General features: G+C 49.8%; 1 protein-coding gene across 1 annotated transcript in view; it reads left to right on the forward strand.

Annotated features, from left to right (window-relative positions):
• SLCO2A1 (solute carrier organic anion transporter family member 2A1) overlaps window positions 1-15,826 on the forward strand; it is an 86,297-nt gene that overhangs the window by 24,310 nt on the left and 46,161 nt on the right. The window contains exon 2 of the mRNA XM_039243840.1: window positions 13,296-13,433. Coding sequence (XP_039099771.1) covers window positions 13,296-13,433 — 138 coding nt within the window. The remainder of the gene's footprint in view (window positions 1-13,295; window positions 13,434-15,826) is intronic.

A 15,826-nucleotide genomic window follows, 5' to 3' on the forward strand; every position in this document is an offset into this window, starting at 1 on the left:
CACAGGCCCACCCAATGCGGGGGGTTTCCCTAGGCAAGGGCTCTTTCCTTATCCTGCCAGGAGACCCACGAAACCTTCTCAGGCTCTGCACCTGGTGGCCCCAGGCCACACCAGGTCACTCACTCACTGCTCCCTCCTCACTGCTCAGGGCAAGTCTCCAGGCTCTTATCTGCTAAAACACCCAGCAAGGCCAAGAGTCAAAGATGGGTCTAGGCTTTCATTTCTCCAAGAGGAGATGTTTGGGAGCTCTGATATGGAGCTGGTCTGGGGCTAATTCAGAGGGACGTGAAAGAATTTACAAGGGCTAGCAAGCCCTAAGTGTCCTCAGTTTGTGAGATTTTACCAAGTAACTTACCAGCCTCCAGAACTTTTTGGGGAGATAAATGAATACAATAGAAGAAAAAAAACCCCTACCTATTTGTACAAAGAATTTACAATCCCTTTTCATAATTTCACATCCACTTACCTATGGCTTTTGGGTGCCTAAGTAACCAGTGGTGCCACTCACTGAAATGTATTCCTTCCCATTGATTTATTCGTTACCCAGCATTTGTCGAGCTATCGCCTCTTCCTCATAAAGTAGCAGCCGCACTTCTGTGGTCATTCCTCTCCTCCACCCTGCTGGCAGGTGACAGGTACATGCTAGGTGCCAGGATTGCCACAGGGCCCAAAACACTCACGGTGGTTGTAATTGCAGTCTGGGCACAGTGCTCCGTCTGAACAATAATAGACAGGTGTACCAGGAGGGATGCTCCTCGCCACCGGAAAGATAGATGAATAGAAACTAACCAGGGGAGGGGTGCCTGGGTAGCTCAGTTGGCTAAGCGTCCAACTTCGGCTCAGGTCAGATCTCATGGTTCATGGGTTCGAGCCCCGCATCAGGCTTTGTGCTGACAGCTCAGAGTCTGGAGCCTGTCTCAGATTCTGTGTCTTCCTCTCTCTGACCCTCCCCCACTCATGCTCTGTCTCTCTCTGTCTCAAAAATAAATAAACTATAAAAAAAAAAAAAAAAGAAACTAACCAGGGGACCGGACAGGAGTAAAGAGCCCCCAGGTGGAGTGAATGGCTCTGAGGCAACACCTCATCTCACAGGGGCTGTGAATTTTCCACTCAGTGCTCACTTTCTACAACAGGCTGAACTTAGGACAAGAGGCCCAGGTGGTGGGTAGTGCAGTGAGAACAGAAGGTAGATGGACTATATGGGGGGGGGGGGGGGCTCGAGGCTGGGGCACTTTGCTTGCTTTTACTCTAAGATGGTGGGGACCTATTGGAGGGTCACTACAGACTCTGATCTCCATTTTCAGAAGATCATGCTGACATAGTGTGTGATTGTATCTCTCTAAAGTACAAAACACGCAGACTAACCCGTGCAGCTAGAAGTCAGGAGAGTCATTCTGCTGGAGGTGGGGAGTGGCAAGAAGGGTACTCAGGGCTTCTGGGAAACAGGACATGTTCTGTTTTTCAATCTGGATACTGTTCCTTTAAGTGTCCTCGGTTTGTGAGATTTTACCAAGTTGTACTCTGTGACTTAGGCCTTTTTTGTGTGAATGTTATACTTAAAGTTCTTAAAAGATGACTCCTTGGGGGAAGGGGGGGTTGCCTGATGGCTCAGATGGTAAAGTGTCTGACTCTTGATCTTGGCTCAGGTCATGATCTCACAGTTCATGAGATTAAGGCCTGCGCTGTCAGCACAGAGCCTGTTTAGGATTTTCTCTCTCCCTCTCTCTCTCTGCCCCTCCCCTGCACTCACTTTCTCTCTCTCTCTCTCACTGTCAAAAATAAATAAACTTAAAAAAAAAAAAAAAAAGATGACTCCTGACTAAAGAACAGATTGGAGGGAGGAAGGCGTGGGCTTAGGAAAAGGTTGGGAACCTGATAGCGGCCAGGCGAGATCTGACAGTGGCTGGAGTGGAGGGCGGCAGTGGAGCTGGAGAGTGTGGGGTGGATTTGAGTCTTGGTTTGGAGGTTGAAGTCCCAGGGCAGGAACCGACATTGAGAAGAGGAGATGACCCAAGGTAAGATCATGGTTTGGGGCATGAATTTCAGATACTGGCGGGGAGTCAAAGCTGAAGTGTGTGGAATGCAGTTCATCACAGGGCCCGGGCTAGGGGAGGGGGGTCTGCCCTCCAGCAATGGAGGCACCCTTCATTCAGTGTGCCACCAGGGTGGCCCCGCGGGGGCGAGTGAACAGGGCGCCCAGGGCCAGCATATGTAGAGACACAGGCAAAAGGGCAGAGGACAGAGCCCAGATAGCACCCTTATCAGGTGGGGAGCCAGAAAAGGGCTCCCCCAAGGATTTCTAAAAAGGGACAGAGAGTAGGAAGATGGCAAGTAATGTCACAGGGGTGAGGGAAGGGAAACCAAGTGTGTCAAATGCTACAAAACTTAGAGCCAACGTAGGAGTCCACTGGATTGGCAATTCGATAGCCAGAAATCTTGCTGAAATCAATTTCAGGGATGCCTCCTTCCCCCAAACTCATAAAATCGGGCAGCTCGGCCAGGCAGAATGATGGCCTGATTTGGCGTCAGCTGGCTGCCTACCATTTACCAGCTGTATGAGATGAGACCATTGTGTACGCTTCCCTGAACCTCCATTTCCTCATCCATGAACAAAAGGAATCACACCTACCTCTCAGGGCGGTATGAGGACTAACTTAAAGGAGCAAATATTTATTGGACATTTATTATGTGCCAGATGGTCAGCCAGATGCAGAAGATACAGGGTGACCAAGACTGACAAAAGGGAAAGTTGAAAGGGTAAGCAAACAAGATGGTGTGAGGAAGATAGACAGCACCTCTGTGCTCCTGCATGGCCACAGGCCGGCCTGCCTCCTGGCCAGCTTCCTGGGGGTCAGCCCTCAGGGTTCTGGGCTCTTTTCATACCACATCCCCCGTCCCCACTTTCTCTCTGAAAAAAAAGCCTTCCCTTCCTTGAGGGCTTAATCTTCAAACCCTTCAGAGAAGTGAGTGAAAATATTAACATCTTATCTTGTTATTGCAAAGAATAGGAAGAATATGAAATAGGTAATGTCTCCATATTAATGCGGTCTGGGTATTCAAAGTGGTTTCCCTAATGACGCCTTATTTCAGTCTAACAAATTACTCTTGTCCCAACTTCTAAAAAGACAAATGGCATTTGTACTCCATGAGGGAAAGCTTTTCTGCCTTTAAAAACAAAAAAAGGAACTTTTCTGAGGAAGAATTTGGACACATATTTGCATCAATGTCAATGGTAAGGTTTGTTTCAAAGTTTTTATTTTTCCAGGGACACTTGAGTGCCACACTTCTAGCTAATCTGACACATCATTTCATCTCGTGTGCTCAGTCTCATCTCTCCCAGAAACTGGATTTCTAAAGCCCAGAACTGCAGGTCCCTATAGTGTCAGGCAGTCTCTCACCCTCTGTCCTCCATTTTATCTTCCCTCGCACATGCTACCAGATCAATCTAGCCATCTGCCTTCTCCCTCCCTGGGGCCAAGCATCAGACAGACACTACCAGGAAAAAACCCAAGGCAATCACAGCCGAAAGTGCTTGAGGGTCACTCGTGTTAGCCGCTACAGAGCTCATGTAGCTCCCTTTCCTGTGCCCTGTGTCCCCTCAAACTAGGACTGGGTGGCAGTCCACATATTTCTTTCCAGATAGTTCTGACCTTTCTTCTTAAAAGGCCCCCAGGGCTCCGGCTTATCAAAGGCCTTTTCTAGCTCATAATAACATTAAACACAAAACTCACAAAATAACAACAAAAACTACAGAATGATACAAATTGGGACAGGTGAGATTTTTCAGGTAAGATTTTCATCTAAGCTGAGTAGACTCGACTAAAAAATGACCAAAAGATCTTTTTTCTAATTCAGTTCATAGGGGACCTGGCTTCAAACCGGTGCCTTGGCCAGGACCACCCAGGCAGTGTGAAAGTGGGAGGGGGTCCACCTCCGCATGATGCCCCTCTGTGCCTGCTGCGGTTTCCTGTGGCCTCCTGGCCTCCACTGAGGCAGCTCTCAAGGGCCTCAGAGAGTGGCCTTTCTCGGTCCTATTGGGAGAACCCTGCCATACAGAAAGGCCATTCTGTGGACCACAGAGGCTGGCAAGGGGGTGCTGGAGAGACCAGACAGGGGCCTGGCTTGACCACCTCCCCTCCCAGGTGGGGTCCCAGTTACAACTCTCCAAGTCTGGCTACTTCCTTCTTAAGGAACAAGGAGGCTGTGGTGGAAATCATGTTTTTCTTCTTTGATTATCCTGATTTTTATACTTCCACGGGCTCCCAGGACCCTGTCATATCAAAGGCTTTTTCTAGTTCATAAAAATACTAAAGATACCTTTTATTATTGCTCCCTGTGGATACCACCAACTTTGACCCTAGTCTGGCTATTTTGAATCTTGGAACTTTATCTTGTTCAGGCATTCTTCCTGCATGGGAAAATATTTTTATTTCCTGAATCACTTTTTGAAAGAGACATTCCCCTTTGGGGCCACTGGGCCCTGGTTTGGATCCAAAGTCACACCCTGCATAAGGTAAAGGAGGGGTAAGCCAGCTGACTGGTGAAGGAGGCCCTTCACATCTGAGGCCTTGCTTTGTTTCCTTCTTGTTCTTCTGGAAGGACAGAATAAAGAATCCCTGTCTCCCATCCAGCTCTGTCTGAGGGGCCTCTTAGGTGGGCCTCAGAGGAGCTAACACAGAGCCCCTCCTCCCCTTTCTGTCTGTCTGACAGCTTGTGTCTGTCAGGTCACTGGGAAACAGCGAGGAGTCACCCTTTCTGAGTTCCCTTCTTCGTCCCCATTGCACTAGGGCATCTTGAGCCAAGAGCCTCACCACTGAGGTCTTACCCATGTGGTGAACTGCCAGCCAGGACTGAGAATGGGCTGTGAGGGTAGAGACACCAAAAGACACAAATACAAGTAGAGATAGGCAGACACCTAGAGCCGGCACCACCTTCCAGCCATGTGCCTTCTGTTGGAATCACTGGAGATACCACTCTGTGGAAGATCGAATCAGAACGCATAAATGTAGTAGGGAGGTCGTGGGAGAGAGTTGTAGAGAAAGACCTGGGTACACATTTTGGTTTGACTACTTAGTCTACAGACACATGTATACTGCCTTTTTCTCTGTTGGAAAAGAGGGCACATAATTATCAACTTGTTTGCTAGACTTAACATCAGGAAAGACTTTGGGTTTTTGATTGAAGATGGCAGACCAGGCATATTTTTGTCTCCCCTCATCTCTGTCACCCTCATTATAATGAGAGTGATGAATAAAAGAATGGTGAAAGAAAGGAGAGATTATGAGTAGGGGAACAGTTGTAATAATCTCAGTAAAATGGAGGCAGCTGAGATTGCCGATGGGCCAAGGAAGGCCCACTGTCAGGTGGAAGCATGGGGCCTGCAGTGTGCGGACCCTTGCCCTGGGCATAGCCCTAGAGAGAGACCAAGTTAGAATGTGGAGGGGTGGCAGAAACAGAGATGAGAAGTTGAGCTGAACCCCAAGGGGTTTATATAGAGCATCCCTTTACTCTTGGGAAACACAGGCAACCTTCTCCACAAGCTGAGGAACCATCAGCTAGCATGCATGTGCACCGAAAAGGGAACTTCTGCTCCTTCTGGCTCCCAGCTTGCTTGCCACAGAGCAGAGCAGTCCAGTGTTAACGCAAATATGGTAGAACTATTGCAAGTTGGAAGGAGCCGCAAGAGGGGTGGGAGTGCAGGAATACATGAGCTAAGTCCTCTCCTTTGATGGCATGAAGTCCAAAGTCATAAATCAAGAAACTGTAGAACAAGCGTGTTATTTTGATATGTGTGGATATAATCCACCGAAAAGCTCAAACCAGAGGTGGTTGTCCCTGACCTGCTGCACTGGTGGAGGGCTTGCACAGAGGGCAGGGCTGGGCCTCGGCTGTCCAAGCCCTTCCATGTTACCTGATTTTTAAAAACATATGCACATCATATGTTGATGCAAAATAAAGGGGGAGAATGAAAAAGAGAAAGAGGGGTAAATGGATTTCTGATTACATAGGATGGATTCCAGTTGACTGTGGAAAGGGGATTCCAAATGCCGGCTGTTGCTCAAACCCAGGAGGGTTGTCAGCATGGCTGTGCCATTCTGATGCTTCCTGAGAGATGTGTGAGCCTGTCTGGGGTGGAGTCAGTTCCATGTGGGGGACAGGAGCGGCAGAATGGTCCTGGAGCCAGATTTTGACTCCAGAGATTGGAGGAATGAAAGCAAGCGGTGCCTTGGGGTCTCCACCCTGACTCAGAGAACTGCAGAGTGGCCCTCAGCACACCCCCTGAACTCTCCCTGAATTGCTGGGAAGGGTGAGATTAAGGTCTCCTAATCTCTTCTCTTCTCTCTCCTTCCCTCCCTCCCCGCTCCTCCCTCTCTCATCCCTTGCCTCCTTCCTTTCCTCTTTTCTTTCTTTCCCTCCTTCCTTCCTTCCAAAGAATAGTACCATTTAGGTTCCTGGCAGCTGCCATTTATGGAGAGAAGTAGTTGTTCAAACTGGGAGGTCACAGCCTAGGTCTCAGTCCAGCCCACGACCTGCTCCCAAATGGTTTTCTTCCCACTCCTAGCTTCCCTCGGTATATTAAATTATCTCAGAGACATCACATCCTAGCAGACATGAGGTACCAAGTGAATTTTTTAGAGTTTTGTCTTCCCCAGGATGTGTGTGGACAAAATCAGAATTGGTGGACAGCAGAGTCCATGATTAAACAGGTAGCAACCTTGTGGGCATCACATTTCAGAACCTCTGCCCACTGTCCCTATAACTGTGAGTAGATGCCTCAGATCATAGTCGTAATGCTTAGTTTGGAAAAGAGGGTGATGGACACATAAAGGACACCATGTATTGGCTGCACTTTGACCCTTTCTCGTGCATCCTGAGCTGTGAAGGTTTCCCTCCTTGTCCTGATGGCTCACCCTCTATGGCGGTATTACATCTTGAAGCCTGGCTGGGGCCCGGGACCTCACTCTGAACCCTCACTTGGCATCTCAGCATCTTGTGTCAGCCTTTTGTAGCTCTTTGGCACAGGTAGCAAAAAGATTTCTCTTCATTGGAAGAAAGATCTTCATGACCACCCCAGTTTCCCTGCTTGCCTCCTCTCCAAGCCTCCTCATCCTGTTTGTTAGGGTTCGGAGAAGGAATGGGGCTGTGGGAGTGAGCATTTGGATATAAGAGCTTCCCACCTATCATTTCTTGCAGGAATATTTCCCTACGTTAGCCATCTCCTCCAGCTTTCATCTACAAGATATGCCTAAAGTCAGGTACAGTTTTACACACACAGAGAAATGTAGCCGCTTCTATTGACACACCACACAAACATAGCCATTTACGTGAGTGCTGACCTTTTCAAAGTGGGCTCCTTGAGTAAATAAATGTATTCCAATGACATTCCCGATGCTCATAACATTAAAAAACAAAACAAAACTGTGGAGTTCCCTTCAAAGCCAAGAACATTATTTTGAATACCTTCATGGTTGCAAGTCTTTTTAAAATTAGTTTTTCCTTAAATCAACTTTATTGAAATCTAGTTTACATACAATAAAGTGCACAGATTTTAAATGATTGATGAATTTTGACAAATGTATACACCTGTGTAAATACTGCCACAATCAAAATATAAAATATGTCTACCACCCCAGAAAGCCCCTTCAGACATAAATGCAGATGTTGAATTTTTAGTTTGGGTTTAAAAAAATCCAACAGTGATTTAGCATCAAGCCAAGTAAATGAGTGGAGCAGCTGAGTGGATAGATGCTATTTTGTGCTTTGTGACCTTTGTGGCTTATAGACTGATCAAAGGCAGCACTGAGATGGTATTCATAAATGACTGAGGACAGATCATTGGAATGAACCTGCAGCTTCCTCACTGGCTCCTCTGATGGATGAATTTCTGGAACAAGGACTCATGAGTTAGAGTATTTATTTTTTATGTTTATTTATTTTTGAAGGGAGGGGAGGGGCAGAGAGAAAGGGAGAGAGAGAAGATCCCAAGCAGGCTCCTCACTATCATTGAGGAGCCTGATGTGATGCTCAAACTCACACCGTGGGATCGTGACCTGAGATGAAATCAAGAGTCAGATGCTTAACCAGTTGAGCCACCCAGGCACCCCATGAGTTTGAGCATTTAAAAACACATTCAAGGGCACCTGGGTGGTTCAATTGGTTAAGTGTTTGACTCTTCATTTCAGCTCAGGTCATGGTCTCACTGTTCATGGAATCGTGCCCCATCTCAGGCTGTGCTGACAGCGTGGAGCCTGCTTGGGATTCTCTATCTCCCTGTCTCTCTCTCTGCCCCTACCTTGCTCACACACACACACACACACACACACACACAAAATCTCTCTCTCAAAATCAATAAATAAACATTAAAAAATAAAAATAAAGACATATCTATTCACTTGACAGTTGAGCTCCAGTTATGGACCAGGCAGTGTTCCAGGCAATGGGCAAGTGGCACCTTAAAAACCGCTCATCATCTTTCCTCCGTGCAGTCTCTGTCTGTTGGGAGAAGATGCCAATAAGTGGGAATGATATCATTTTAGGAAGCAAGAAGTGCCCTGAGAAAGAAAAAAAAAATAGAGTGAGGGGATAGAAAATGATAGGGAGATAGAGAGTTCCGTGGTTGGAGAAGTATGGTGAAAGTTGGCCAAAAGCTGGTGATGAGGTTGGCTCTGTGAGGAGGTGTAGGATGTGGAAAGGTGCCAGCTGGCTCTAGGCAGAGGCTCCCACCTAGTGTCTGGGGGGAACATGGGGAATTTCTGTATTTCCTGGAGAGAGCAAAGGCAGCTCTTTCAGGAAAGATTGGAGACAGATTTTTTTCTCCCACTGTCCTTACCTTCCTCTCATGAGACTGCTGGGGAATTTGGTAGAGGTTAGTCATTCCTATTAATTCATTACTAATTTGGTTAGAAGGAGACTGGTCTTTTCTGAGCTTTATGCTCACATACACTCCTCTGCCTGGGGCCCCATCTCCACACATAGCCTTGCCCCCTTCCTGGCCCTGAGGCTGGAAACTCTGCCTCTTTTCTTCCAACTCAAATCAGTGACAGCCTTGTGGACTCAATCTTTGCTGGTCCCTCCCTGCATCTCCGCTTCCTGGCCTTTGGTCCAGATCTCGTACTCTGTCCCAGGCTGTTATGACAGCCCTCACTCCTCTGCTAGATGCTGCCCTTAATGCCAACCATGTACCAATCCAAGAGGCCTCTGCAGCAATAGGATGCTGGGATTTTCAGAAGAAACCTTGAACTAGATACATAACTGAGCCACATGCTGGGCAAGAAGAGCTGAGAACAGTTAGTTATCCATATCAAGAAGGGGAAGATAATTCTGTGCAGATTGTGAGCAGAGTCACAGACAGTGAATGTATGCTCTGGGGAACTTGAGTGGTTTGACCTTGATGGAGTTTGAAGGGCCAGGTGTATGGCCACAGGAGTTGCAGCAATCTAGTGCTGCATTACAAAGCAACACAAAACACAGTGCTTCAAACAGTGACAGCGTTCAGTTTGCTCACAAATCTGCCATCTCTATAAGGCTTGATGGGACCGCTTGTTTCTGCTCCACTTGGCATGAAGGCTGGGACTGGAATCCTCTGGAGACCTTCAGTGACATGTCTGGCAGTTGATGCTGGTTGCAGACTGAAACTTTAGCTGGGGTTGGCTGGAACAGCGGCATGTGACCTCCCCATGAGCAGGGAAGACTGGGGGGCTTCCTTACAATGGGATGTCTGACTTCTAAGGGTTCCAGGAGAGAAAGAGCCAGATGGATTCTCTGTCGCTGTCAGGACTTAGCCTCAGAGGTCACATAGCATCACCTTCTGCTTCATTCTCTTCATTAGAAGCAAATAACTAAGATTGGCCCAGATTGAAGGGGAGGGAACACAAGACCCCACCTCTTGATGAAAAAATGTCATTGTCACATGGGATGGCAGATATTGTTGTAGCCACCTTCATAAAATCAGCCACAGCAGGATAAGCAGAGGCAGGCAAAGTCTGGGACCTATAACCATCTTAAATACCATGCCAAGGGCATTGGTTTTGATCTTGTAGGAAGTAGGAAGCCAGTAAGTGGTGCTCACATTTGAGTCTGAGAAAGCTATCTCTGGGGTGGTGGGACAGAGGATTTTAAGGGGACAGACAGGAAAACTGGTGAGAAGATTGCTATAGTAATCCAGGGAGAGAGGGGTGGGCCCGAGGCAAGACGTGTCGTGCAGACAAAGCACAGATCAAATACAAGAAGGGCCAAGGAGAAGTCACAGGGCTCAGCAAGGGCACCAGATGTCAGGGTGTGAGAAGCACGGGCGTCTAGGAGGATTCCTTTTCTAGCTTGGGGAGCTGAGTGAAGGTGCTGGGGAAAGAAGGGAAAACAGGAGAGGTTTGTGGGGACAGTGAGTCCCGTTTGGGATGTGGGTCTGGGAATGTCCAGATGGACACAGCCAGCAGACAATTGGATGGAATTCGGTGTCAAGCCCTGGGGAAAGTTCTAAATGAGGGACTGAGATATTGGTGCCACAAATGGATTTTCCAATGAATGTGTACAGAAAGGGTGTTGTGTCTGGAGATGGGGACCACCAGAGAGTTGGAGTGTTTGCCTCTGGGGGTGGTCAGAAGAGGTCTGGTGAGGCATCTGAGATCACCTGGCTCTTTTGTGGACTTGTCCTGGGCCGGGAAGTGGGGCTCAAGCATGCTTACTGCCCTGTGTCCATCCTGGAAAAGTCCCTCACTCTCCTCACTGCCATCCTCACTGTCTTAGGGTGCTTTCCCATCTGGCCGACCTGCAGGGGACACTCCTGTACATTCGGGGCTGTCTGTGTTCAATTTGGTTTTTTTCCCTCATCTTCACACATTACCCCCTGCACATAAATGGTCAGAACCACAGTATTGCAACCCACATCACCCAGTGGATTCTGCCGGCCGAATTTGTCTAAAACACACTTGAGGCTTCACCTCCACCAGGTTTGATTCAGCACGCCTCGGTTTGGGCCTGACCTTGTATTTCAGAGACAAGCCCTCCCCCCCCATCCTTCTAAGTGATCATGGATCAAAACTGAGTTAAGAACCACCAATTTAGCCCAATTACCTCACAGTTAGGAAAATCAAGAGCTCAACAGATGGACCAGAACTGGTGCACTCCTGGTATCTCAGTGCCGGGCACTCGAGCCCAGAGTGCTGACTGCATGCAGGATACTCTGCAAGACACTTGGGACCCCCCCTTTCTGGACTTCAGTTTTCCCATTTGTAAAAGACAAGGGGACTAGATCGTTTTCATAAACACCTTTATCACGATCTATGAAGAATCGCGATCTATGAAATGAAGCTGAACAAAACCTCCCAATGGAGGTGGGGATGGAGTGCTACCTCCACCCTCAGGTGTACAGGCTTCCTTCTCTCCCTGGTGAGGAGTTAGGTGGCCGCGGGCTCTGGTAGGTGGCACTTTGGAGAGGCATGTGGTTTTGTGGGTGTCTTGGCCTCCTCGGATTTGGAGACTGTGAACATGGATGCATGTGTGGGCAGCCAGCCAGTGCCAGGCCCTTTCAGAGGCCCCAGGCTGTCCTCACAAGGGCTCTGCCCTGGCAGGTAGGAGAGGGAACGTCAGCTCTGATCCCACAGCCTGGAAAGGGGCCCCCTCACAGGAGGGGGCCTCCTCACAGGAGGGGGCCTCGGCTGTGTAAGGAAACGGAAATGAAGGAGGAGCCCCAGTTGCTCTCCTAAGATGCCAGCCCTTCAATTAAGGGAAGGGCTTTGGCAGACTATGAAACAAAAGGGCACTCCACCCTTCCCTGGAGGAAAAGTATAATCTCCAGCAAGGGGCACCTTGCAGGGGAGTTCAGGGATGGGGGACTCTGGGGTCTGAGCCTGCTCGGGCCCAGCCCACTGGTTGAGAACCCAGGAGGTCCCAGAGCTCAGCCTGGAGCCAACTCCAGGTGCTACAAACTGCTGTCACCCTCCCAGCTGTGTATCTGTCCCATCAACCCGAAACTCACATTCACGTTTACTCATACTCTTAGGTATATAGGGCAGGGAAGGATGCAGAGACAATGGCTCAAGGCCTTCCTGGGGCCCTTATCATCCATCCATGGGGGAGAAAGCACAGTCATGGATACCTCTGATAAGACATGATAGTAAGCTGGGGAGCAATCATTCAAACCAGGGGGTTTGGGAATCCATCATGGTGCGTTAGAGGCCAGCCTCGGAGAATGGGTGTTGGTGGTGGAGAGGGGAATGGAGGACAGGTCAAGAGGAGTAAAGCCATGTGACCTCAGGCTTGTTATGCCCCTGAAACTGACCTGGACTGTGTGGAGAGTGGCCTCCAGTTTTCACAGGACTCAGGAGGGAGGACAGAGCAGTGCCGGGGGGGGGAGGGGGAGGGGGGTGGCGGGCACCCTGGTGCAGTTAGAGGACAATTCAAAGTGCTGAGTGCTCTTGCTAGGAATTTACCCAAGGGATACAGAAATGCTGATGCATAGGAGCACATGTACCCCAATGTTCATAGCAGCACTCTCTACAATAGCTAAAACATGGAAAAAGCCTAAGTGTCCATCAACGGACGAATGGATCAAGATGTGGTTTATCTATACCATGGAATACTACATGGCAATGAGAAACAATGAAATCTGGCCATGTGTAGCAACATGGATGGACCTTGAGGGTGTTATGCTGAGCGAAATAAGTCAGGCAGAGAAGGACAAATATCATATGTTTGCACGTATAGGAGGATTAGGAGGAACTTAACTGAGGACCATGGGGGAGAAGAAGGGGGGAAATGGTGGGGGAGAGGGAGAGAGGCAAACCATGAGAGACTCTTGAATGCTGAGAACACACTGAGGACTGATGGGTGTGGAGGGGAGGGGGGAGATGGGCATGGAGGAGGGCACTTGTGGGGATGAGCACTGGGTGTTATATGGAAACCAATTTGACAATAAACTATTTGTAAACAAAAAAAACAAAAAACAAAAAAAACAAAAAAAACAAAGTGCTGAGTGCTCTAGATGTGGGGCTGATGAGTCAGGCTTTTCCTTCCCTTCAGGGGTAAGGGTGCTTCTCCAGCCCTGTGGTTTTGCAGAGCCCCTCACGCTGACAGGGCTAAGAATGGCAGGAACGATGGCCATGGCGGGCAGCCCCGAGTGAGTCCATGGGGTAAAGCACTGATGCAACTGAATCATTTCGCCCTCCAGACCTTCCCATGAAGTAAGTGTTCCCAAGTAAAAGGTGAGGAAGCAGGCTGGACTGCTGGGGCTCCATGTCTCAGAAGCCCCACCGTGGAATGCCAAGGTCCTAGCCAGGGCGCCCTGTCTCCTCCCGCAGGTGTTCGTCCTCTGCCATGGCCTCCTGCAGCTCTGCCAGCTCCTGTACAGTGCCTACTTCAAGAGCAGCCTCACCACCATCGAGAAGCGCTTTGGGCTCTCCAGCTCCTCCTCAGGGCTCATTTCCAGCTTGAATGAGGTAAGCAGGAGGTTCTGGTCCCTCAGACTTCACGCTTGTGCCACCCTGATCACAGGGTCCGCTTGAGGGCTCTGGAAGGGGCAGGGGAGCTGGGATACATACATGAACATAGAGGCTGCTAGATGCAGCAAGTGTGGTGGCAGCTACCTTTCCTGGGGCTTCGCTGCACCAGGCACAGAGCTTAGAGGCCCCTGACCTTGGGGCCTCATCACAGCAGCCCAGCGAGCAGGTGCTCTACCCCTCACACCCCTCAGGGGAGGGCATTGGGGCTTAGCACGCACAGCCTCTTGCCCAGAGGTGCAGGGCTGTCTGCCTCCAAACTCCGTGTCTCTGTTATTGAGATCTGTGACCACCCACAAGTTTATGTGGCCTCTGCCCATCCCCGGTCCAAGGGTAGATGAGCCTCAGACATGCAGGTGGAGACGCAGCCCCAGACCTGTAGCTCCTGCCTTCTGAGGATCACGGGAGCCAGAGCTGCTCAACGGCCTTGACTCCCAAACAAGTTCAGATCCTTACGACCCCCACAGCAATGTGGATTTCACACTGCTCCTCAGTGACTGCACATCACAGTTAGAGGAAGATGGGGTGGGCCAGAGTTCAGGAGCGGGAGGTCAGAGGGCAAGGTCAGCTAGGCATCACCCAAGATGAGGGAGGAAGATGCAGATAGAGGAGGCTGAAGAGTCCCCTCTGTTGTGGCTGCAACACCGGTGGCTCCAGGTGAGGAGATGGGGCTCCCTGGCCTGTCTTCTCTCTTCTTTTTCCACAATGCCTACTGTTCAGGGCTGGAGGCAGTGCTCCCCCCGCCACCCCCCTACAAACTCCCAGAGCAGAATCTTCCCTTGATTCAGTGGAATTCAGGCTGATTAGTAACTTAGAGCCTGGGCTCCCCCAGGGTGGCTTCTAAGATGGAGAAGGCAGGATGTCTCCCAGCACCATCCTCAGGCCCCAGCTTTTGGTCTCCCCACCCCCATCTTGCTCCCAGCTGGAAACGCCCCTTTGCCCTTCACTTCTTCACCCTGAGGGGCCTATACAGCAGTGCCCTCAGGAGCCCCTGCCCTGTGCCAGAGCCGTCCTTACAGTCCTCCGAGAGGGTGTCTCTACACAGTCATGTTTCCCAGAGGAGGAAACTCGCATCTGAAGCCCAAGTGCCCCATCCAGGCTGGGCACCTACATGCACACGGTGCAGCCAGCATCTGAGCCCAGGTCTACAGCCCCCATGCGAAGACCTCCCTCTGAACCCCCAGCCCATCCCTTCTTCCAGTCCTCCCCTCTCCCTTGTCGCCAGCCCTGCTCTGCCCCAAACCCTCTCCCCCAAACACATTGCCAAATCTCTCCTGGTGCCCCTCGCTGCATGCACTCCCCCTACACGGCTGTCTCCCACACCTGGGACATGCACGTACTTGCCCACATGCATCCCTGTGGCCCATCAGTCATCCCTGCTTGGCCCAGACCCTCTCTTAGAACTCCCAGGGCCTCTGCTTTCTGTGTGTGTGTGTGTGTGTGCGCGCGCATGTACCTGTGTGTCTCTATCTGTGTGTCTGTGTCTCAAGCTTCCTGGTGACGCCCAGTGACTGGTCTACCTCACTACCCATGTCATACTCACAGCGCTGATCACAGCACAGGGACCTGGCACCCCTTACACAGAATGCACCTTCCTAATGTTGGCCCATGACTTTAATAATGCCTCTGGCACATGCTGTCCTCACTCATGAGGGGAAAACAAACCTCTGACATTTGTCCTCTGTTGTCCGCTGCAGTGCAATCCCCAGACCCTGGCAGGTGTCACTAATGAACCATAGCCCTCTTTTCTGCTGAGTCTAGACTCTGATTCCTCAACACGGTGTTCTAGGCACCCTCCTAATCAGCAACTGTAATGCCTTCTTCTGCCACAGCCTAGACAACAGCCGAATCTGTGATATTCCATGGCCAAACTGTCATTCTTATTTATCCTACACTTGGAACAAAAATGTGGGCCCCAGGACAATTGGATTTTCAAGGGGCAAGGAGTAGCCCTCTGAGACACGTGGCACAATCTCTGACTGGAGGCTGATTAGGCAGAGAAGGGGCTTGGTATTTCCCCTGGGTGTGGTTCAGTAGAGGGTGAAAATAATTTACTCATTAAAGGGTCTCTTTCCCAAGCTCACATAGGTGAGCTTTTCAACAATATGGTTTTAGAGCACACCTACGGGCATGGGTTGAGGCAAATACCACAAGAAAGTTTCTTTCTTTTTTTTTTAATGTTTATTTAATTTGAGAGGGTGACAGAGAACATGAGCAGGGGAGGAACAGAGAGAGAGAGAATCCCAAGCAGGCTCCACACTGTCAGTGCAGAGCTCAACACAGGGATCCAACTCATGAACCATGAAATCATGACCTGAGCCAAAACCAAGAGG

Source organism: Hyaena hyaena, unplaced genomic scaffold (genome assembly GCF_003009895.1).
Source record: "Hyaena hyaena isolate Hyena2069 unplaced genomic scaffold, ASM300989v1 scaffold_234, whole genome shotgun sequence".
Taxonomy (NCBI): Eukaryota; Metazoa; Chordata; class Mammalia; order Carnivora; family Hyaenidae; genus Hyaena; species Hyaena hyaena.